General features: G+C 46.8%; 1 protein-coding gene across 1 annotated transcript in view; it reads right to left on the reverse strand.

Moving 5' to 3' along the window:
• CCDC40 (coiled-coil domain 40 molecular ruler complex subunit) overlaps positions 1 to 23,982 on the reverse strand; it is a 45,097-nt gene that overhangs the window by 15,601 nt on the left and 5,514 nt on the right. Inside the window, exons 5-11 of the mRNA XM_069543838.1 lie at positions 23,295 to 23,427; positions 21,992 to 22,155; positions 21,178 to 21,261; positions 20,881 to 21,100; positions 14,288 to 14,445; positions 13,967 to 14,089; positions 10,797 to 10,918 (exon numbers count right to left, since the gene is read on the reverse strand). Of these exons, the coding sequence (XP_069399939.1) occupies positions 10,797 to 10,918; positions 13,967 to 14,089; positions 14,288 to 14,445; positions 20,881 to 21,100; positions 21,178 to 21,261; positions 21,992 to 22,155; positions 23,295 to 23,427 (1,004 nt within the window). The remainder of the gene's footprint in view (positions 1 to 10,796; positions 10,919 to 13,966; positions 14,090 to 14,287; positions 14,446 to 20,880; positions 21,101 to 21,177; positions 21,262 to 21,991; positions 22,156 to 23,294; positions 23,428 to 23,982) is intronic.

Below are 23,982 nucleotides of genomic sequence, written 5' to 3' on the forward strand. Positions count from 1 at the left end.
ACAGAACTGGAACAATAACTTTTAAAATTTGAAAACACAAAATATTCTGAATAGCCAAAATAATCTTGAGAAAGAAGAACAAGCTGGAGAAATCACACTCCCTGACTTCAACTATACTGTGAAGCTACAGTGATCAAAACAATATGGTACTGGCACACACACACGCACACACACACAACAGATGCATAGATCAATGGAACAGAATAGAGTCTGGAAATAAACCCCCACACATGGTCAATTAATCTAAACAAAGGAGACAAGAATATACAATGGAGAACAGACAGTCTCTTCAATAACAAGTGCTGGGAAAACCAGACAGCTACTTGCAAAAGAATGAAATTAGAACATTCTCTAACACCATATACAAAAATAAACTAAAAATAAATTAAAGACTTAAATATAAGGCTAGATACTGTAAAACTCCTAGAGGAAAATATAGGCTGAACACTCTTTAACATAAATTGCAGTACTATTTTTTTTGATCCATCTCATAGAGTAATGGAAACAAAAGCAAAAATTAAAAAATGGGGACTTCCCTGGTGGTCCAGTGGTTGAGAATCTGCCTTGCAATGCAGGGGACACCAGTTTGATCTCTGGCCTGGAAAGATCCCACATGCCATGGGACTATGCACCACAACTGCTGCGCCTGTGCTACGCAGCCCACTAGCTGCAGCTAGAAGCCTGCCTGTCTAGAGCCTGTGCTCCACAATAAGAGAAGCCACTGCAATGAGAAGCCCACATACAGTGATTAGAGAGCAGTCCCGACTCTCCACAACCAGAAGGCACACACACATAAATAAAGAGCCATCACAGTTAAAACATAAAATAAAAGAAAAAATAAACAAATGGGACTGAATCAAAATAAAATTTTAAAATAAACAAATGGGACTGAAAAGCTTTTTCACAGTGAAGGAAACTATAAACAAAAAAAGAAAACATACAGACTGGGAGGAAATATTTGCAAATGATAAGACTGACAAGGGATTAACTTCCAATACATACAAACAGTTCAAATAGCTCAATATCAAAAAACCAAACAACCCAATTAAAAAATTGGCAGAAAATCTAAACATACATTTCTCCAAAGAAGGTATACAGATAGCCAAAGATGCTCAATATGGCTAATAATTAGAGAAATGCAAATCAAAACTACAATGGATATCGCCACACACCACTCAGAATGGTCATAATCAAAGTGAAAGTGAAAGTTGTTCAGTCGTGTCTGACTCTTTGCAACCCCATGGATTATACAGTCCATGGAATTCTCCAGGCCAGAATACTGGAGTGGGTAGCCTTTCCCTTCTCCAGGGGATCTTCCCAACCCAGGGATCAAACCCAGGTCTCCTGCATTGTAGGCAGCTTCTTTACCAGCTGAGCCACAAGGGAAGCCCAAGTATACTGGAGTGGGTAGCCTATCCCTTATCCCTTCTCCAGTGGATCTTCCTGATCCAGGAATTGAACCAGGGTCTCCTGCATTGCAGGTGGATTCTTTACCAACTGAGCTATGAGGGAAGCCCACCAGTCAGAATGGTCATAACCAAAAACTACGAATAACTGGGACTTCCCTGGTGGTTAAGAATCTGACTTGCAATGCAGAAGATGTGAGTTCAGTCCCTGGTTGGGGAACTAAAATTCCCACATGCCACAGAGAAACTAAGCCCTTGTGCCCAAACTACTGGGCCCATGTGTGCCTGGAGCCCACATGCCACAACTAGAGAGCCACGTGCTCCTGGAGCCCACACACCACGACTAGAGAGCCACGTGCTCCTGGAGCCTACACCCCACAACTAGAGAGCCACGCGCTCCTGGAACCTACATGCCACAGCTAGAAAGCCATGTCCTCCTGGAGCCCACACACCACAACAAGAGAGCCACGTGCTCCTGGAACCTACACCCCACAACTAGAGAGCCACGTGTGCCTGGAGCCTACACGCCACAACTAGAAAGCCATGTCCTCCTGGAACCTACACCCCACAACTAGAGAGCCACGTGCTCCTGGAGCCTACACCCCACAACTAGAGAGCCACGTGCTCCTGGAACCTACACCCCACAACTAGAGAGCCACATGCCCCTGGAGCCCACATGCCACAACAAGAGAGCCACATGCTCCTGGAGCCCACACGCCACAACTAGAGAGCCACGTGCCACCAGGGGAGACCCCACGCGATGCAACCAAGACCCAACTTGCCCAAACAAATGAATACTTCAAAAAAGTACAAACAATAAATGCTGGAGAGGGTGTGAAGAAAAAGGAATCCTCCTACACTGTTGGTAGGAATGTAAATTGGTGCAGCCACTACAGAGAACAGTGTGGATGTTCCTTAAAAGACTAAAAATAAAGTTACCATGTGATCCAGCAATCCCACTCCTGGGCATGTATCTGGAAAAGATGAAAGCTCTAATTTGAAAAGATATATGCATCCCAGTGTTTATAGAAGCACTGTTTACAGTAGCCAATACATGAAAGCCATCTACATGTCCATTGACAGATGAATGGATAAAGAAGAGATGGTGTATATGTAAGTGATTACTCAGCCATAAAAAAGAATGAAATAATGCCATTTGCAACAACATGGATGGACCTAGAGATTATCATATTAAGTGAAGTAAGTCAGAGAAAGACAAATACACAGTATCACTTAAATGTGTAATCTAAAAAAAATAATACATATGAACTTATTTACAAAATAGAAATAGACTCACAGACATAGAAAACAAACTCAAGGTTACCAAGGGGGAAAGGGGTTGGAGGGATGCATTGGGAATTTGAAATTAACAGATACACTCTGCTGCTGCTGCTGCTAAGTCGGTTCAGTTGTGTCCGACTCTGTGCGACCCCATAGACGGCAGCCCACCAGGCTCCCCCGTCCCTGGGATTCTCCAGGCAAGAACACTGGAGTGGGTTGCCATTTCCTTCTCCAATGCATGAAAGTGAAAAGTGAAAGTGAAGTCGCTCAGTCGTGTCCGACTCCTAGTGAGCCCATGGACTGCAGCCCACCAGGCTCCTCCGTCCATGGGGTTTTCCAGGCAAGAGTATTAGAGTGGGGTGCCATTGCCTTCTCTAACAGATACACTCTACTATATATAAAATAGATAAGCTAGCTCAGAGAACTATATTCAACATCTTACAATATGTGGGCTTCCCAAGTGGCTCAGTGGTAAAGAATCCACTTGCCAAGCAGGAGACGTGGGTTCAGTCTCTGGGTTGGGAAGATACCCTGGAGAAGGAAATGGCAACCCACTCTAGTATTCTTGCCTGGGAAATCTCATGGACAGAGAAGCCTAGCAGACTACAGTCCACAGAGTCACACAAAAAGTCAGATACAACTTAGTGACTAAACGACAACAACACAACACCACAATAGATATCTATTTATAATAGATCTGAGTCACTTTGCTGTTTGCTGTATACCTGAAACACTGTAATCAACTATACTTCAATTTTTTAAAATGAGCAAAATATACCTCATCAAAGAAGATATGGCAAATACTCACATGAGAGAATGCTCACTATCATTAGTCATGAGGGAAATCAAATTAAAATCTCAACAGAACACCACAACATGTCTACTAACAACTAAAATGAAAACGATGGCACTATTAGGTATTGGTGAGGATGGGAATGCCTGGGAATCTCAATGCTGTGTGTTTCCCAGAGTGACCTGTTCCATTTCGCATTCCCACACCAAGATCTGCATACAACGTCACTGCAGCTCTGGTCATGCCACCCTCCAGACTGGAAACAACCACATGTCAGTGTATCCACGTGAGGGAATACTAGTCGGCAACGAGAAGGGACAGACTGCCGACCCTGAAACGTCAGGAAGACTTTCAAAGCACTGTGCAAAGGGCAAAAAAGCCAGACAAGAAGAGCTGTGTACCGTGTGATCCCATTTACATGAGATTCTGGAAATGACACAACTACAGAAACAGCAGATGAGCGTTCGCTAGGGGCTGGAGGTGGGAAAGGGCACTAGATTTGGGGTTGCAGGAAGTATATGATATCTTGAGTGTGTGATGGTTACTTGCCTCTGTCCATTTGCTGATCTGAACTGTGCTCTGACAAAGGATAACTTCTTATGTAATAATAATGGTAAGTGACATAATAAATAATTTACCTAACAATGATACTTTACATAATAAATTTTTACATAAGTTATCTTCAATAAACCAAAGTTTTTTAAAGTTACTTATTTTTTTATACTTTTCTAGACATCCAAATTTTTTTGTTTATTATTTTTTTTTTTTGGCTGCACCATACAGCACACAGCACCTCCCCGACCAGGGACTCAGTGGCGCCCTTGCAGTGGAAGCATGGAGTCTTAACCAGTGGACCACCAGGGAAGTCCAAGATGTCCAGTTTTCATGACAGAAATTGGAACACTCAGTAAGACAGGCACAGGCAAAGACGCCAGAATGCTAGCTAATAAACTGTCATTGTCACAAAAGGAGAAAGACGGTGGTATTTTAAACCTTTATTTCTGTTTTCCTAATTTCCTGGGATGTGATCACTTATCCTGAATAAAAATTATTTTTAAAAAAGACACACTTGGGAATTCCCTGGTGGCCCAGCGGTTAGGATTCGGTGCTTTCACGCCGTGGCCCAGGTTCAATCCCTGAGGGGGAACGAAGATCCCACAAGGCACACGGCATGGCCAAAAAGTAAAATAAATAAAAAATTTAAAAGACACACTTTAAAACTATCCTTCACAGAGAACAGACTAGTAGTTGCCGAGCAGGGGAGGTCAGAGGGGAGATGAAGTGGAAGGTTAGGGTCAGCAGATATAAGCTTTTATAGAGAGAATGGATAAATAACAAATCCTAATGTATAGCACAGGAAAACTATATTCAATATCCTATAGTAAACCATAATGGAAAATAATATTTTAAAAAGAATATATATATGTATAACAGAATCACTTTGCTGTAGAGCAGAAATTACTACATTGTATGTAAATCAACTATATTTCAATAAAAATAGATTAAAATGTCCTTGATTAACAGATACAAATAGAAAAAAAACCCCAAAATATAAAGAACTGGTGGAGTCTAGAGTATGTCTGAAGCTTGACCCAATCCATCTGAGGATTAAGAGGGAGCCTGCTGCAGGAGCTCAAGGCGGTGAAGCTGACAGATTAACACCTGGCAGAGGCGCTGAGCCCCGCCTGCCCCCCCCCCCCGCCCCGGTTTCCTGTCGGAAAGTATGGCAGAAGCAGAAACCCGGGCACAAGGGGACCTGTGTGTGTCCTTGACCCTGAGGGGGCGTAAATTCTAGGCAGGGTATCCTCCCTAACCCCAGGTGAGCACAGTTTAAAATTTTCTGGCTTGTTCTGAGATGTTTCACATGGGAATGACTGGTTTGCTTTTTTTTTTTTTTAACTTTTACTTTGTATTGGAGTACAGCCGATTAACAATTTTGTGATAGTTTCAGGTGGGCAACGAAGGGAACTCAGCCATACACATACATGTACGTATCCATTTCCCCCTGAACTCCCCTCCCATCCAGGCGGCCACATAACATTGAGCAGAGTTCCCTATGCTATGCAGTAGGACCTTGGTGGCTAGCCACTTGAAAGGCAGCAGTGTGTACATGTCGACCCTAAACTCCCTAACTAGGCTCGTGGGCTTTGCAGGTGTGACTTCCAGTGTTTGCTGCAGCCTCCTCATGATTCTGTGGTTGGGACCCCTCCTGATGGGACTTTGTCACTAATGGTAAAGAGTCGGTGGGAATTTTATCTTTCATGTCTTATTGTAGCAGAGACCCATGTGATCTCAGGTCACCTGCTGGGTCCCAATCAACACGACATGCCCATGAGTCCCAGGGAGCGAGGGCCACTTGGCCTCCCCAAGTGGGAAGGGGGGATGTGACACGGTGTGTCAACAGGGCAATCCCCAAGGGCCTTGTCAGTGCCCTGTGTCTGCCCTGTGTTAACCAGCTGCTCTCTGTGCCTGCGGCAGCCCCGGGTGTCCAGAACTACAGGCCTCCCTGGGCTTGGCGGATGTCGGCGGTGGTGGGGCACCACCTGCCAGACCCCGGGGCCTGACGGAGGCCAGCCGGTGCTGAGGAGGTAATCCCTGCCTCCAAGTCCCACCCCACCTTCCACCTCCCTCTCTTCTCCCACAGCTAAGGCACTTCCTCAGCGCCCAGACAGCTCCCAGGAGGGTCGGGGGCAGGGAGGTGTCTAGCTTCATGTCCAACGTCTGAACCATGAGCCAGGAAACCACCATTTTTGTTCATTTTCTAAAATGGTCTACATGCTATGAACCAGTATTTGGTACTTTAGTTTAGCTGCTGAACTGGCCTGGAAGTCCCAAACGATGCAATGTTCTGTTTTTGCAACACCTTGAATGCAGAGTTCCAAAGAATAGCAAGAAGAGATAAGAAAGCCTTTTTCAGTGATCAATGCAAAGAAATAGAGGAAAACAACAGAATGGGAAAGACTAGAGATCTCTTCAAGGAAATTAGAGATACCAAGGGAACATTTCATGCAAAGATGGGCTCGATAAAGGACAGAAATGGTCTGGACCTAACAGAAGCGGAAGATATTAAGAAGTAACAAGAATACACGGAAGAACTGTACAAAAAAGATCTTCACGACCCAGATAATCATGATGATGTGATCACTAATCTAAAGCCAGACATCTTGGAAAGTGAAGTCAAGTGGGCCTGAGAAAGCATCACTAGAACAAAGCTAGTGGAGGTGATGGAATTCCAGTTGAGCTATTTCAAATCCTCAAAGATGATGCTGTGAAAGTGCTGCACTCAATATGCCAGCAAATTTGGAAAACTCAGCAGTGGCCACAGGACTGGAAAAGGTCAGATTTCATTCCAATTCCAAAGAAAGGCAATGCCAAAGAATGCTCAAACTACCGCACAATTGCACTCATCTCACATGCTAGTAAAGTAATACTCAAAATTCTCCAAGCCAGACTTCAGCAATACGTGAACCGTGAACTTCCTGATGTTCAAGCTGGTTTTAGAAAAGGCAGAGGAACCAGAGATCAAATTGCCAACATCTGCTGGATCATGGAAAAAGCAAGAGAGTTCCAGAAAAACATCTATTTCTGCTTTATTGACTATGCCAAAGCCTTTGACTGTGTGGATCACAATAAACTGTGGAAAATTCTTCAAGAGATGGGAATACCAGACCACCTGACCTGCCTCTTGAGAAATCTGTATGCAGGTGAGGAAGCAACAGTTAGAACTGGACATGGAACAACAGACTGGTTCCAAATAGGAAAAGGAGTACATCAAGGCTGTATATTGTCACCCTGCTTATTTAACTTATATGCAGAGTACATCATGAGAAACGCTGGACTGGAAGAAACACAAGCTGGAATCAAGACTGCTGAGAGAAATATCAATAACCTCAGATATGCAGATGACACCACCCTTATGGCAGAAAGTGAAGAGGAGCTAAAAAGCCTCTTGATGAAAGTGAAAGAGCAGAGTGGAAAAGTTGGCTTAAAGCTCAACATTCAGAAAATGAAGATCATGGCATCTGGTCCCATCACTTCATGGGAAATAGATGGGGAAACAGTAGAAACAGTGTCAGACTTTGTTTTTGGGCTCCAAAATCACTGCAGATGGTGACTGCAGCCATGAAATTAAAAGACGCTTACTCCTTGGAAGAAAAGTTATGAGCAACCTAGATAGTATATTCAAAAGCAGAGACATTACTTTGCCGACTAAGGTCCGTCTAGTCAAGGCTATGGTTTTTCCTGTGGTCGTGTATGGATGTGAGAGTTGGACTGTGAAGAAGGCTGAGCGCCGAAGAATTGATGCATTTGAACTGTGGTGTTGGAGAAGACTCTTGAGAGTCCCTTGGACTGCAAGGAGATCCAACCAGTCCATTCTGAAGGAGATCAACCCTGGGATTTCTTTGGAAGGAATGATGCTAAAGCTGAAGCTCCAGTACTTTGAACACCTCATGCAAAGAGTTGGCTCATTGGAAAAGACTCTGATGCTGGGAGGGATTGGGGGCAGGAGGAGAAGGGGACGACCCAGGATGAGATGGCTGGATGGTATCACGGATTCGATGGACGTGAGTCTGAGTGAGCTCCGGGAGATGGTGATGGACAGGGAGGCCTGGCGTGCCTTCATGGGGTCGCAAAGAGTCGGACACGACTGAGCGACTGAACTGAACTGAACTGAACTGACTTTGGTTAGTCTCAGATTCCCTCCTTCACACCTATCTGGATGCAGCCCTGCAATCACAGGTCACAATTCTCACAGCATCGTGTGCGGTCAACACATTTGAAAGGAGGCCTCCCTCCTCCATGGCTGATGTATCTGGGGTTGCAGGAAGGCCAGCTGAGCCAGAACTAGTGCCCCATGAATTGTTGTTAGGGGAGGTGTGTGTTGCTAAAATGAACATTCGATGGGCACCTGTTATAAACACATGATGTCATTTTTCTCATCAATGAGATCAGCACAGTCGAACATGTGCTCAGTTGTCAGGGAGGGGGCTTTGGAACACTGCTGGGGGAGGTGTTATCGTCTCAGCCCTCCTGGGAAATCCCCATCCAGCCTGCCGAGTGCGTACCCTGGAATCCAGAACTTCCCGGCTTGATAGGGAACATAATTATACAGAATGATATAGACTATAATCGCCCTGGATGTGACTCTGTACAGCAATATTGTGACGGGAAAGGCATGTGGATAACCTTGAGTCCATCAGAAGGTGTGCGGCAGGAAAAGAAGGAACAAACAGCCGGTGTGTTTCGATTTGGGAAGATCTCCAGGACACGCAGCGGAATGAAAAGAGCAGGCACAGAACATGGCACGAATGGGAAAGTGAAGGAGGCGAATTTGTGCAGTCTCTTTCGCTGTCGTGGATGACCTAGGGATGGAGACCCAGGAAACCAGGAGGAGTGTGTGTGTGGGAAGGGGAAGCAGACCATGGAGGACATGGGCCTATTGACCTCACTGAATATGAGTCTACAGATAGTTTAGACCAAGTCACTGTGTTATCTATTCAAAATACTGAATTTCAAAACAAGAAAAAAGAAAAGGAGTGACCGTCAAGCCATGCCTTAGAGGACAGGTAGGAACAGCCGGGGGGAGTGGAGGGGATAAGGTCAGGAGGAGGGTTGTAGAGGGCATCCACGTTAGTCCTGGAGACACAGAGTGCTGGGCTAAGCGCAGCGTGTCCCCCTGAACTCTGGAGGTCCCTGTGTGGGGGAGTCCACAGGCCATGAGACTCAGCCTTGACCTTACTCAGGGTCAGTGTTAGGCAAGAGGCAAAAACTGCTCACTAGCCAAGGCCTCTGCTCACCAAACATGGGGCAGCACTCAGTCGACAGACACAGCGGGAGCAGGTAGACCAGCAGCCCCGGCGGGGGCCAGGCAGGGGTCAGCCCAAGCCCATAGCCCCGAGACAGTCTGGTTCCTCACCTGCGTGTTCAAAGGGAAGGCAGATTTTTAGCTAGACTTTGCCTGGATAATTCTATGATTCTCCCTCTGGCTTTCTTTTTTAAAAAATTTATTTACTTATTTCAGATTTTAAACATTCATTCATTTAGTTCTGGCTGTGCTGGAACTTTATTGCTGAGTGGGTTTTCTCTAGCTGCAGAGAGGGGGGACTACTCTTTGCTGCAGCGCACGGCCTTCTCACTGGGGTGGCTTCTCTTGTTGCAGAGCACGGGCTCTAGGTCACACGGGCATCAGTAGGTGCGGCTCATGGGCTCTAGAGCACCTGCTACATAGTTGTGGCACATGGGCTTAGCTGCCCTGAGGCACGTGGGATCTTCCCAGAGCAGAGATCAAACCCGTGTCCCCCGCACTGGCAGGCGGATCCTTAACCACTTAACCACTGGGCCTCCAGGGAAGGCCTCCCTTTGTCTTTCTATCATCGACTCAGGGACGGAAATGAGTATTTTTAGTCTGGTATTACCCACATAAATGTGGCTTGTTTTAAAAAGTCATAGGTATATGCCTCCATTTTTGTTTTTCTTAATCACAAGACTGAGAAGGAACGTCTCTCCTAGCTGTTGGGCTACCAGAGGCCATGCCATGGGACTGGCAAAGCAACCCAAGCCCTCCTCCCCGTGGTCAGCAGGCCTCTCCTGGGCACAGCTCACTGCCAGGCTGCACGCTGAGGGCTGGGTTGAGCTATGATGCGTTCCCTCCAGGACCTGTTTCCACACGTGGGCCCCAAGCATCCTGCTGGTTTGGGGAACTAAGGCAATGGTGGAAGCCCCAGTCTCCAGCACCCCACCCAGGGTGCACGTCCAGCCCTTGCTAGAAGTGAGGGGGGAATGCCAGGCGGGGCCTCTTCCTTCCCTTTTCGGGGAGATTAAAGCAGGATTTCGGTTGGAACTCAGCCCTCGGCAGAACAATAGAAGAAGGGTGAAGTTTCTGCACACAGGTGGTGAAACTGCAAATCAAAGGGACACCTTTATCTCTCCAAGATAAATACCCCTTTTTCTTTCCCTCTCTCTCTCACTGTTTCTCCTTAATCCTCCCAGGAAATCTGAGCATGAAAGCTTTGCAGCTCCCGGTGCCACGGAAAGTTTGAAAGGATTTAAAAAACACTGAAATCTGGGTGAACAATAAGGGGGGGTTTCAAGAACGGAAATTGGGGCCGCAGGGCTGCAGGTGCACCCCTTTGTCCCAGGAGAGCCGGGGACAGGCTCTCCGTGCTCGCCTGGGAGGAGGCGGGCATGGAGTCCACTTTGCACCCGCCTCCGAGTTCCCACATGTCATGAGTTCTCCCACCGCTCCATCCAGGGCCCTGCCTGTGGCCCCGAGACGCCTGGCCTGCCTCTGTGGCAACCAGCAGGGCCGCCCGTACCTGAGCGCCTCCTGGATGGTCCTGTGAGCCTCGTCGCGATGTTTCATGCCCCCCAGGCTGGTGGCCCACTGCTGCAGGATGTGCTTCTTCTCCATGTGGATGGCCTCTATTTCCGTGCAGGCCTGCAAGGGAGAGTTGAGGTTACGTGGACGTTGGTCTCACGTCATTAAGCTCAGAGCCCCCAAAAGGACGTCAGAGAGCCCCGAGCTTCCCAAATCACCTTCCTCCTCCGTGACCCTAGCTTTGCTTTATATGCAGCAACAGAAGGACGCACGTGAAATTAAACACGGCTCAAAAGGCCCATCCAACACTTGCCTGAGCCTTGAGCCCCAGCTGTGACACGGGAGCAATAACAGTACCCACACGCTGGGGCCATCAGATCAGACGGGACGGTGCCTGTAGGCCCAGCACACTCAGCTCGACCCCAAGTGCTGGGTCTCATGAATGTCCTTATGTGTCATTCCAGGGGAATCACTGCACTCCTAGCAGTTTGGCCTCATGCTGATTCTTGGAAGGGGCACAGGGTGAGGGCTCGGGGGAGGCCCTCTTTAGGCCACGAGCATCTTAGTGGAGGTGCTGAGTCCGATCAGCCTCTGCTCTTGCGGGACGTGCATGGTAGACACGGGAGGAGGTCAGAGCGGCCTCGAACACTCACAGGGATAAGAGGGCAGAGCTGGATGTGAAAGGAGGCGTTGCACTGGGGAATCCTACTCCTGTCGTCAGGGCTTTAAGAAATCGTCTATTCGTTACCATTATAGAGCATAAAGTGGTGAGTCAATTATACCACGACTGCTGAGACATTTCCGGATCTGGGTAAGTTATTAACTGAGAAGCCCCTTCTGTGGCATGGACCAGCTTGTGCACCAATGGTACCCGGCTGAGGCAGAAGGAGCCAAAACTGCTGGGCTCCTCCCCAGGCTGGGCTCAGTGGGGACGGTCAGTCAGAGGCAGGTGCCCTCCCACGGAGCTCCCCAATCTGCCAGACAAGGGCTTGTTGACCATGGTACAGGCTGAGATGTAAAGACTGAGCTGAATTCGGTGTTTAAATGTTTTAAACACAGTCCCCATTAAAAAAAAAGTGTTCGTTCTATGCAAATTAGAATATGTAAATAAGCAAAAAGAAAATAAAAATAATCCCATTATTTGAAGTTTACATTTCTATCACCCTGATGTTATCTTCCTCTGTGTGTGTGTGTGTGTGTGTGTGTGTGTGTGTTGTATTTGCCGGTGCGTATGCAATCACATTCTATTATTGTTTTATAACTTAGTATTTAAAAGTAGCATATTGTGAATGGGTTTCCATGTCAGCAAATATTTTATTGGTGAGATAGTCCTCTACTGTATGGATATATCATAATTTGTTTAACCAACATCCTCTTCTTGGGACTTTCTTTGCTATCACACACAGCACTGTGTCCCCAGGGACTCTCTATTCATTTTCTTCACTGAGTATTTAATGTGCAAAAAGTTAATTTGCATGCCCATTTTCCCTGGAATGAAGGCTGAACAGTGATATTTCGGGAGAGTGTGCTAGGGCACGGGGTGGGTGCCTGTGACATGTGGTGCAATACTGCCCTTGAATAAAGATCCTGATGAAGGCACGCTGCACCCCTACTATCAGTGCAGGAGCCCTGCTTCCCTTGCCTTGCTCATCTTCTCCAATTTGGTTGGGAAAACCCCTGCCCTGCCCTCGTCTGTCATCAGTGTCTGTGGTGCACCTGCCACGGCCCCCACCCTCCCCCAGCCCCCTGCTTCTGGGTGCAGAAAGGCAGGATGAACAAACGTAGGATGGCCCTGTCCTGGCAGGACACAGCCAGCAGGGAGCGGTGGGAGACACAGAAAGACGCAATGGAAGAAAAATGACAGCGTCGTGTGTGTGTGTGTGTGTGTGTGTGTGTGTGTGTGTGTGATCAGCACAGAGCAGAAATGTGCGTGGCAGATTCTGGACTGATTTTCAAAATCTCTTTACACCACCAAACTTACTGGTATTATGCTTAGAAAGCCCTCTTCAGCCCAGGACTCTACAAATATTTCTTTTTCTTTCTTCTGGTATAGCTTCCCTCATTTCAATAGCTGATCCCATGTGGAGTTTGTTTTAGTGTGTGGTATGAGGAAAAGATGTGATTTTTTCCCCCAAATGATTAACCAAATGTCCCAACACCACTGGGTGCATAACTCACTTGCTCTCCGTTAATTTACAATCCATGAAATTTCTATGCAAACGTTTCCTTGATTCTGGGCTCTCTCACAGGCTCCTACAGCCTACCTGTCTGTCCCTGATTCCAGTAAGTCATTATTTTAGCCACTTGGGCTTTATAGTATTTAATGTTAGGGGGGGACCCACCATCCTGGTTTGTCCTGGACTCCCCTGGTGTTAGCCTAGAAAGTCTCATGTCTCAGAAAACCTGTCATTTCTGGGCAAACAGGCTTCATGAACTTTCCTCCCTGGACACTTCTCTGCTAGTCCTCTGAATTTATATTTTAGGTAAAGTTAAGAATTGCTTTGTTAACTAAAAAGCTTCCCTCTGCCGAGATTCTGATGGGCATTCATTCTAGATTAAGTATACTCACAGGTTGGTGAGAACTGGGCACTTTCCCATGTGGACTCAGGTATATTTGTTTGTTTGTTCAAGCCCACCCATTTGTCTTTCCTTCAGTGAAACTGTGTTGTTTCTTTCATGCCGTCACTGCACGTATGAAGAAAGATGGTGATTCACAGATTAAAAAGCGACAGCAATTTTGGTTTCCAGTGCCAGTCACTGAACTTGGCGTTGCATTGAGCCTGGGCTCTCTCTTACTCGCCATGGAATGGAGATGTGGGCACTGCCCAGGTGTGCCAGCAGTCCAGGCTGAGAATGGTTAGGGAAACTTCAGCTCTCCTTGAAAGAGGTCTGCTGTTGCTAAGAAGCTTGCTAAGGATGTCCCAGCAAGCAGGACAGAATGTCCCAGCTCTTGGGACATCTTCTAGTGTATCACTGCTACAATGAGAGTAAGAATACTGGCCATCAGTCAGCTGGTATCATCACCGTGAGTCAGTCAGATGCTCTGAGATGCTTATGAGGACAGACAGATGTGCAGGGGGTGGGCCTGCTAACTGAGGGCTCAGTCAGCCTCTCAGCAGGCATGCAGGCACTTCCCGGGCACTGCCAGATGGCGTGGGTGATGCGTACCTCACTCACTGCTTTCCTGAGCATCTGAGTGTCTTTAGCCTGTGCATGGTACTGGGCCTCGAACAGGGAGGTTTGTTCTTCCAGCTGGTTGGCTCGGGTGGTCAGCCGGTCCACGTGCAGGTCCTAGAAGGGCAGAGATAAGATGCATGGTGAGATGATAAGGGATAAGATGCATGGTTGGTCCCCACCAACTCAGACCCATGTCAGCGATCCCAGGCTGGACACGGCTCCCCCAGGGCTGTGGTGTTCAAACAGGGGCAAGGCTGACTGGGAAATCCAAGGTGTAGCCATCGTCACGTGGGCATCATCTTTGCAGAATACCTGCTGCTTCTTCTCCAGCTCAGCCCGCATGCGCTGGGCTTCTGACTTCTTCACGACTTGCTTCATCACTTGGATGTCATCACGCACATCCTGGTCTATGTTCTGCATGTAGAAGAGATGCAGAGCCAGGGTCTCCATCTCGGTTTGCAGAGCTGCCACTGGGAAGAGAGGGGGAGGGTGTCCCAACACTGCACACAGACCAACACAGACGCAGCACTCCTCCCCCCACTGTGGGATGGGCCTGAGAAACAGCCTTAAAACTACAAAGACCCAGACCATGCCATCAAAGACCTTACAGTCTATTAATAGGTGGAGAGACAGAATATATAACAACCTACACAGCATATTAAAAAGCAGAGACATTACTTTGCCAACAAAGGTCCGTCTAGTCAAGGCTATGGTTTTTCCAGTAGTCATGTACGGATGTGAGAGTTGGACTATAAAGAAAGCTGAGTACCGAAGAATTGATGCTTTTGAACCGCATTGTTGGAAAAGACTCTTGAGAGTTCCTTGGACTGCAAGGAGATCCAACCAGTCCATTCTAAAGGAAGTCAGTCCTGAATATTCATTGAAGGACTGATGTTGAAGTTGAAACTCCAATACTTTGGCCACCTGATGCAAAGAACTGACTCTTGGAAAACACCCTGATGCTGGGAAAGATTGAAGGCAAAAGGAGGGGATGATAGAGGATGAGATGGCTGGATGGTATCACTGACTCAATGGACATGAGTTTGAGTAAACTCCGGGAGTTGGTGATGGACAGGGAGCCCTGTCGTGCTGTAGTCCATGAGGTCACAAAGAGTTGGACATAACTGAGCGACTGAACTGAACTGATGCCCATCAATTGCAACATGCTCTCCAACTCCCACCACATGTTAGAGATTCTTCATGTCCAAGGATGTTTTGAAACAGTGTCAAGGTTATGAGGCCTTGTGTGAATTTTACAGATTTCTTACCACATGGAGTTGGCAACATCAGGTTCAGTCCTAAATCTCCTGGGAGAAAAACCAGCCTGAAGGGTGGGCTGAACACCACTGAAGTATGGGTTCCTTGTAACAAAACTCTCATGAGATGGATTTATAAGCTAGAACATCAGCTTATTTAGGGAGATAGACTTCCACCAGTAACTGTTCACTGGCGTAGAGCGTTCCTTATTCAGTGTGTAGATCCAAATGGAAAATCGATTTATAGATCGAAAGGCTGCTGGGTGAATATCATATTAGAGTCAGGTGTTTCTGAAGGATGGACTTAAACTTGACAAACACATTTTTTTTTAACATCCAAGATGATTTAAACACTCTAACACTAGGGAATTCTTTGGGTCCCATGTGGATAAGAATTATAGGGGAGTGGAACGGAGGGGGTACAGGGAAAAGAGGGGGGAGTTTTGTAGAAAGAGTGGTTGCTGGGTGGACTGTAGGAATGTATCTGGGGAGAGGGTCTTTAAAGAGGTCATTAAGGTAAAATGAGGTCACTAGGGTGGGCCAGAATGACTGGTGTCTTTCTTTAGGAGAAGAGGAGGTTAGGACATAGACACACAGTGGATGGGCTCCTGTGTGGACACAGGGAGACAATGACTGTCCACAAGCCCAGGAGATTGGCCTCAGGTAGAACCACCCTGCCAACACCTTGATCTTGTACATCTGGCCTCCAGAATTACAAGAAAGCAAACTTCTATTGCTCAAGTCGCCCGGCCTATGGCCCTTTGCTATGGCAGACAGCACTGAATAACCCACCCTACCTGAATCAGGGAGCTTGCCCACCCTTCCTCCAGGGCACTCACTTCTGCCCCCTCTTTCCTTCTTTTCTGGCTGAGTGACTGAGAGCCAATATTTCAAATTTTTTTTTAATTAAAAAAATTTTATTCATTTATTTTATCTTTGCCTGCACTGGGTCACCATTGCTGCAAGCAGGCTTTCTCTAGTTGCGGCGAGCGGGGGCTGCATTCTAGCTGCGGTGCTTGGGCTTCTCATGGCAGTGGCTTCTCTGTTGCGGAGCATGGGCTTTAGGGCCTGTGGGTTCAGTCGTTGTGGCTCAGGGACTAAGTTGCCCCACAGCATGTGGGATCTTCCCAGACCAGGGATAGAACCCATGTCCCCTGCATTGACAGGCAGATTCTTACCACTAGACCATTAGGGAAGTGCTCAAATATTCTTTTTAATTTGTATTCTTTGAACATTAGTGAAATCAAGTCTGTTTTCACAGTATGAAGACCGGCTGTCCTTTTCCTTCTTTGACTTGCCTGCTCATACCATCACCCCTTCTTCTAGAGCAGGATAGTAGTCTTTTACCTATTAGGCTTTGAAGGGCCCTTCATGTAATAAGACAGGGTGGGTAGAGTCTTGAAAAGCACCCATGAGCTCTGCCCTGGTGTTACTCCTGAGATCAGGTTGTGTTTTGTGGCAAAAAGGGTAATTATCGGACGGGCCTGACCTCAGCAGGTGAGTCCTCTAGAAGCAGAGTTTTCTTGACCTGGTGTTAGAAAAGGAAGTCGGAAAGATATGCAGGGTCAACAGGCTTTGCTTAGCATGAAATAGGAGTCTAAGTGTTCCTTTTTGGATGGTCAAATGAGCGAAAATATTTAGTGATTTTAAAGTGTAATCTGTACATTCAATTTGCAGTAAATAGATAGATTCCAGAGTAAACTTCCTGGAACTCCCTACTCTGCACCATTGATCTATTTGCCCTTTTTTTTTCCCTTGAGCCATTTTGTTTCTATTGCTGTAGATTGATACAGTGCTTTGATACCTGTTAGGACAATATTCCCTCATTACACTTCTTTTTCAAAATTTTCTTGGATATTCTTACGCATTTAGTGTTCCAAGTGATCTTGAAAATCGATTTGTTGAGAATGGAGAATTTTTAAGGTATTGCTCTGGAATAATTTCTAGCAAGCATTGATAAGGGGGAAAAAGCAAGGAACAGAGTGGTGGGCATAGTACACAGCTACTTGTTTAAAAAAATAGAAAAAAATACCACACCCTTATAACTTTGCTTTTATATGCAAAAATATCTTTAAAAGAATATACAAGAATCAATAATACAATTGTGACTCTGCAGAGGAGGCTGGACTGGCCCAGAGGGAGACTCCAGAGAGCTTCAATTTTGTATTACTCCTCAAAAATAATAAATAACTATGTTAAATAAATTCAAGCTCGCCCAAACATCCCATTGTGGATTTTAACTGGACTTGCAGTGAAATGCTTGTTAATTTAGAGAAATAACATTTATATACTGTGCATCCTCCCATCCCATTATAATCATGACTGTTTCATTTATTTAAATGTTTTATATCCTTTAGTAAAGTTTTATTGTTTTTCTTCAGACAGGTTCACTTGCTTCTTTTTATTGATTGATTGATTTGGCTGCGCTGGGTCTTCCTTGCTGTGTGTGGGCCTTTTCTAGTTGTGGTGTGTGGGTTTCTCATTGTGATGGCTCCTCTTGTTGCAGAGCACGGGCTTCAGGGTGTGCGGGCTCAGTCACTGTGGCACAGGCTTAGTTGCCCCAGTGCATGTGGGATCCTCCAGGGCCAGGGATCTAACCCATGTCCCCTGCCTGGGCAGATGGATTCTTAACCGCTGGACCACCAGGGAAGTCTGGTTCACTTGCTTCTTATTAGACTTATTCCTAAGTATTTTATGGCTGTTATAGCTATCATGGATGAGATTTTTTAAATTACATTAATAAATCATAATCGGATATGACTGGCAGAAAAGAAAATTATAACTCTGGTATTCAGTTACTTTATAGATTTCTTATTGCTTTTATTTGCTTCTTTTTCAACAGTAATCTTGAATCTTCTAGGTAAACAATCATACCATTGGTGGAGAATGAGTTTCATGATGTCATATCCAGAATCTATACTCTGTTTATATTTTCTGTTTACTTTCATAGCTGGAACGTCCAAAACAGTGTATCCTCATCTCATTCCTTACCTTAGCTATGATCACTCCAGGGCTTTCCACTGAGTAAAACTGTCTTATTAGTTGCTGATAAACACTTACAAAGAAATTTCCTTCTACCCTAGTTTAGGATGAATAATGAGTTTTATTCAAATATCCACTGGGCATCCACCCAGAAAACCTTTTTGTTCTCTCTCCTTTAATAAAAAAGTGCAATGAATCAGTAGATTTCCTAATTTCAAATTATTCCAGAATTAAGCCCTTCTTCACTAGGAGCTATTTTTTTCTTTTCATATATTGCTGAACTTAATCTTTTGTTGCTGAGCAAAAGTTTAATATTTGCTAATATTTTATTTAGGATTTTCATATCATGTAAGTAGGATCACTATGTTTTTGTACACTGTAAGCTTTTTCCAGTAAGGATTATACTGAGAATTATAAAACAAGCCTGGGAAGAATTTCCCAAAATTTCCACCCTCTGGAGGGTTGAATAACATAGGGAACGTCTGGTTTTGTCCTGTCTGTAATCCTATGGCATTTCCCTCCTTTTAACTTTGGAATTTAAAAATTTCACCAACTATGTCTGGGCATGTTTATTTTTTCTTCCACCCACCTGGCCCTACATGAGTCTTTACACCTGAAAATTCATCTTTCTTGAACTCATGCAAACGTTTTCCTCTGATGTCATTGGTTAATGCCCCTAATCTCCTGGAATTTCTAAGTTATGGGTGCTGACTTTACCAGACCTACATCCATGTCTTTTATCTCTTTCTCAGAATGTCCATCACTTTGGGTTTTTGCTCTGAATTCTGGATAGAATTCCTCACACTGGACTTTTAGGATACAAATTCAGTTGTTCAATTTTCAGCAGTGCTGATTTATCTATTTCGTACTTTTTTGGGGAGGGGGGGATGTTGCTGCTGCTGCTGCTCCTGCTGCTAAGTTGCTTCAGTCGTGTCCGACTCTGTGCGACCCCATAGACGGCAGCCCACTAGGCTCCTCTGTCCCTGGGATTCTCCAGGCAAGAACACTGGAGTGGGTTGCCATTTCCTTCTCCAGTGCATGAAAGTGAAAAGTGAAAGTGAAGTCGCTCAGTTGTGTCCGACTCTTAGCGACCCCATGGACTGCAGCCTTCCAGGCTCCTCCGTCCATGGGATTTTCCAGGCAACAGTACTGGAGTGGGGTGCCATTGCCTTCTCCGAGGGGGGGATGATGATTCTATTTTTTAATTCTGAGTGTCCTTTTCTCTAATAGTTGTTTTCCATTTGACTGGTGAGATAGCCTCTAAAATCTCACGTCAAACACCAGTTGCACATGCTCTGTTTACAGAACCCGATGCTTGTCTGTGGAGAGGTCTGCTCTCCTGTCTGGGGATGGCTGCTGCGGACTCACACTTGGGTGTGAAGGTTACTGACTGGTGGGTTTCACCTCCCTCCCAGGTAAGGTGGGCAACCGTAGACACTGTCCAGAGGCAAAGGCCCATGTTTCACCTACAGGACAGGGCAGTGGCAGAACCTGGTGGGCAGGGCTGGGACCATCACCCAAATTCTTTAGTTCAAAGAAGGGAGAAATGGTGCTGTGAGGTGGGTCCTTGCTCAGTGGAGCAAGCTCTGCTCCTGCTCCCTGGTGACCTCCAGAAAGGACACAGTGTCCATAAAGACAACTGGATCTTTCCAGAAGCCCATCTGCGCTTGAGCCTCTGATGAGGGTGCTGGTGGGCACTGACTGCCCCTTTGTGGAGGGAGTGGGGGACTTGTGTCCTCTTTCAAACTGGTCTAACTTCTGTTATAACTGGAGGATGTGGCTCCACTGTTCCAGTGTGAGTGCCCTGCTCTTCTCTTTTTGGTAATTCTGTTAATTTGGTGATAATCAGGGAGGAGTGCTCCCTAAGTGAGCACGTCCCCAACTCTGTCCAGAATCCTCTCCTACATTTCTCAGGGTCCAAAATGCTTCTTTCCATTGACAGTTGAGATACAGGTGTGATTCTGTTTTCTTCCAAATTCTTTTAGGTTGCTTCCCCCATTATAATAGTCACACAGAGGCGACGAAGAAAGTCGGAAACACGAAAAACACAAAAACTGAAGTAATCTGCTGCCACCACGCTGTTCACTGTGGCCCACTGCCTCGCTCTGTGCAGGGCTTCGCTCTGGTAGGAACAGTGGCTAGTCCTAGCCCCGTGGTCTCTTCTGCTCCAGAGTCCCCTGCTCCCCTTAACCCGCTGCACAGCCTGGGGCTGCAGGGCTCTGGATCATAGGTCCCTGCACTTTGGATTGGCCTCACCTATACCTCCCCACCTGCTTAAACCCTGCCCATTCCCACTCCTCCCTGCTTTCTGGAGACCCTATCTTCCATCCCAGCAGCCCAGCAGCCTCTCCCACTTTTGACTCCATAAACCCAACCTGCCGGCTTTTAGTGTTTGCTGCTTTGCCTAATTAGGTGCATTTTAAGACATGTCTTTCCTTCCCAAAAAGGATGGGAATGCCTCCAGGACGTGAACACATCTTGCCTTTCATGATATCCCACAGTGGTGCGGGGTCATGACAGCACATGGGGACACCTCTTGGGGTCATGATGGCACTTGGGCCACCCCATCCGGTTGCAAAGGTATTCAGGGATTCGATGGCAGATGAGGATCCCCTTGGGGTCTCTGTGGCATGTGGGGACACTTTCAAGGACGCGGAGCTGCCTTACGCTTTTTGCGCTCCTCGTTGGCAGTCTCACAGGTCTTGGCGTAGAGCAAGCGCACCCTCTGCAGCTCCTCCTCCTTCTGCTGCCTCGTGCACGCAGCGATGGAGTGGCGGTCGTGACTTTTCTCAAGCTGCATCTGCAGGCGGGCCAGGTGCTGCTGCACCCCGTAAAGATTCACCCCTAACTCCTGCCGCTGGACTCGGCTTTGCTTGGTGGCCACGCTCTGCACCAGAGAGAGAAACTACGTCATGGAGATGCAGGAGGGAGCACAGCTGAGTGGGAGGTGGGACAGGTACGCACCAGTTCTTGAAGTTCCAGCCTCATTTTCTCTATCTGCCGGTTAAGGTAGCTCTTCAGGGCAGCCTGGAATCGTATCATCAGGGGCTAGAACAATGGAAGAGCAAAGCCAGTTATTGTCCTGTCCCCTCCAGGGCTTAGCCACAGCTCTTGGTGGGGTGGAGACAGAAATGACTTTCATACTGGGTGCTCCCCACTTCTGCCCAGGATTCTTCAGAAGTCACTTGTGGTCTCACTGTAGGCACTGAAGGACCTGAGTGCATATTTTGACAAAATGACAGGATGAGCTGGGGTGGTGGTACTGGTTTAATCCCTGGAGCTGAAGGGCAGTGATTAGCAGAGCCTTGGATGCCAGCACCAAATGAACTTTGAGCCCCATTTCCCACTGCAACCTTAGTGCCAGTCAAGACCCATCCTTCCCACTTGCCAGAGGCAAGGCAGTGGCTCTCAGTGGAGGTGACCTTGCCCCCACCCAAAGTCTGGAGACATTTCTGGCCATCACAACCAAGACGGCGCTGCTGGCATCAGGTGGGCGGAGGCCCCGGGGTGCTCCTCAGCACCCTACAGTGCTCAGGAAGCCCCCACCACAAAGAAATGCTGAGTCTGAGTGAATGAACCTGAATGGAGAATACACTTGACACGGTGGCAGCCCAAACCCTGCAGATAATCTATTCGGGGAGCAGATGAAACAGAGCACGGCATTTGCTGGGTAAAAGGTGGGCCGTGGAGGCTCCAGGCAGAATAGGGCAAATGCGGCAGTGTCTCTAAGTCCAACTTCGCCTGTGTGGGGCAAAAGCAAAACCCCCGAATGTCTTACGTGGTCTGGGTCCAAGACCACCAGCTGGGATCTGTCTTCTTCCGCCTCATCGCTGCTCTCAGATTCCACTGTCTCCACCAGGCCCCCTTCCTCCACCATGCTTAGCTGCTGGATCCTGTCCAGGAAGGAGGACGCGGCTCCCTCCCTGGGGTGGGTGTCGGGCTCTAGGGGGACAAGTAAGGGGGGAACAGCAAATGTTATTGGGGAGTTAATAGAGAGAGTGCTTCTCTGGGGGGAGTTCATCAGAAAGCTAAATGCCCAGCCTCGTGCAACATGAGGGAAAAGAGAAAGACAAAGCACCCCCTTGGGTTAGGGTTCACAATACTATTCACAGGGTCTTCTGCTCATGAATTTTCTACTAGCTAATTCAACATATTTTGTAGGAATGATGGAACTTTAAAGGTAGACAAGAAGCAAACACATTTTGTGGATACCTTTTAATACATAAATAATGAACAGGAAGGGGGCTTCTTAATGATGGACTAGATTTTTTTTTTTAAAGGAAAACAATGGATACGATTGAAAAGCAATCAGTGAGGCTCAAGTTTCAGCTTTTCTTCCTTCCTGAGCTGGAGAGATCCTGTTTGGTTTCTAACTCATTTAGAGGAGTGCTGCCTGCATGTCACTTGCAGGTGAGGTGAGGTTTTGTTGGCTGAATCACCTGCACACCACCATCAAATGGGATACTTGTTGTTGTTTAGTCACTAAGCACTATCTCCCAGAGTTTGCTCAAACTCATGTCCACTGAGTCGGTGATGCCATCCAACCATCTCATCCTCTGTCATCCCCTTCTCCTCTGGCCCTCAATCTTTCCCAGCATCAGAGTCTTTTCCAATGAGTCAGCTCTTCCCATCAGGTTATATACAATCTAAAATAACCCAATCTGCTTTCTCACGTACTCAACACTGGGATACCAGAACCAAGTGGAAAGATAGGGATGTGCCTGAAAGCACCATGGAAAACTCAGCCCACAGGGACATGTTTAGGGCCAAGCGCCCCTCTGAGACCAGAAGGCCAGGGCTGTGTCACTGGATTTCGGTCCAGGCTTGGTTCTGCCACTTAAATGGTTAAGTTACTTAATGACTCTCATGGTGTGTAAAATGGAGAACAGTTCCTTCCTCACCAGGTAAGTGAAAGGATTAAATTAGATAGAACAGAACAAATGTTCCACGTGTCTTATCCATTTCTGTTAACGACATTTTTGTCTTTAGGCTCAGAGCCCAACAGGAAACAAGGTAACAGGGGGCGAAGGAGTGGGAGCCCTTGCACAGAAGGGGATGGGAAGCGGGCTGTCCCGTGGTACCTGACTCCGGGGTGAAGGGCACCTCTGTGCCCGGAGGCAGCTCGTCAAGACCCAGGGATGTGTCGCTGCTCCCCGGGCTCTGTCTGAGGTGATGCCCAGCCTCCAGAGGAAAGACCTTCTGCTGGGGCGCTCCCTGGGATTGTATAGAGCAAATACAACCAAATCTGAATTTATGAGGGTTTAGTCAGGACTGAGGCCTTATTCAAATTTGATTATTACAGTGTTCAAAATTTAACACAGTTGGTAAAACAATAGAAAATTGCTTGCATATCATTTGGCTTTTGCAATTGTCAAAACAAAAAACACCTGCCTCCACCCCAATGAGGGATTTAGGAGTGGTCTCTGCCCATCTAGATCTGTAGCAAAGTGTAAACACTGAGGCATGGGCATGTGCTGGATGTGAGTTTCTTTATTCCCAAATACTGTTCTCCCCGAGGCTGGTAAACAGCATTTCTGAACGCCTGAGCCCTGTCCAGGGTCTCCTGAGAGAACTGTTTCTTCTCTTCTTTCAAACGGTTTCACTTTGGGGACATTTCCATAAGAAAATGTTTTCCCAAGCACCTGGCTCCGTTTTAACTCTAAAGGGGACTCTTGCAATGATTATCGTTGACAATAACTACTGCTGCTGATGAACTGGTGAACATGAGTAAGGGCAGACAATGACCCTGCATGGGACCCTGCAAGGTAG

Source organism: Ovis canadensis, chromosome 11 (genome assembly GCF_042477335.2).
Source record: "Ovis canadensis isolate MfBH-ARS-UI-01 breed Bighorn chromosome 11, ARS-UI_OviCan_v2, whole genome shotgun sequence".
Classification (NCBI taxonomy): Eukaryota; Metazoa; Chordata; class Mammalia; order Artiodactyla; family Bovidae; genus Ovis; species Ovis canadensis.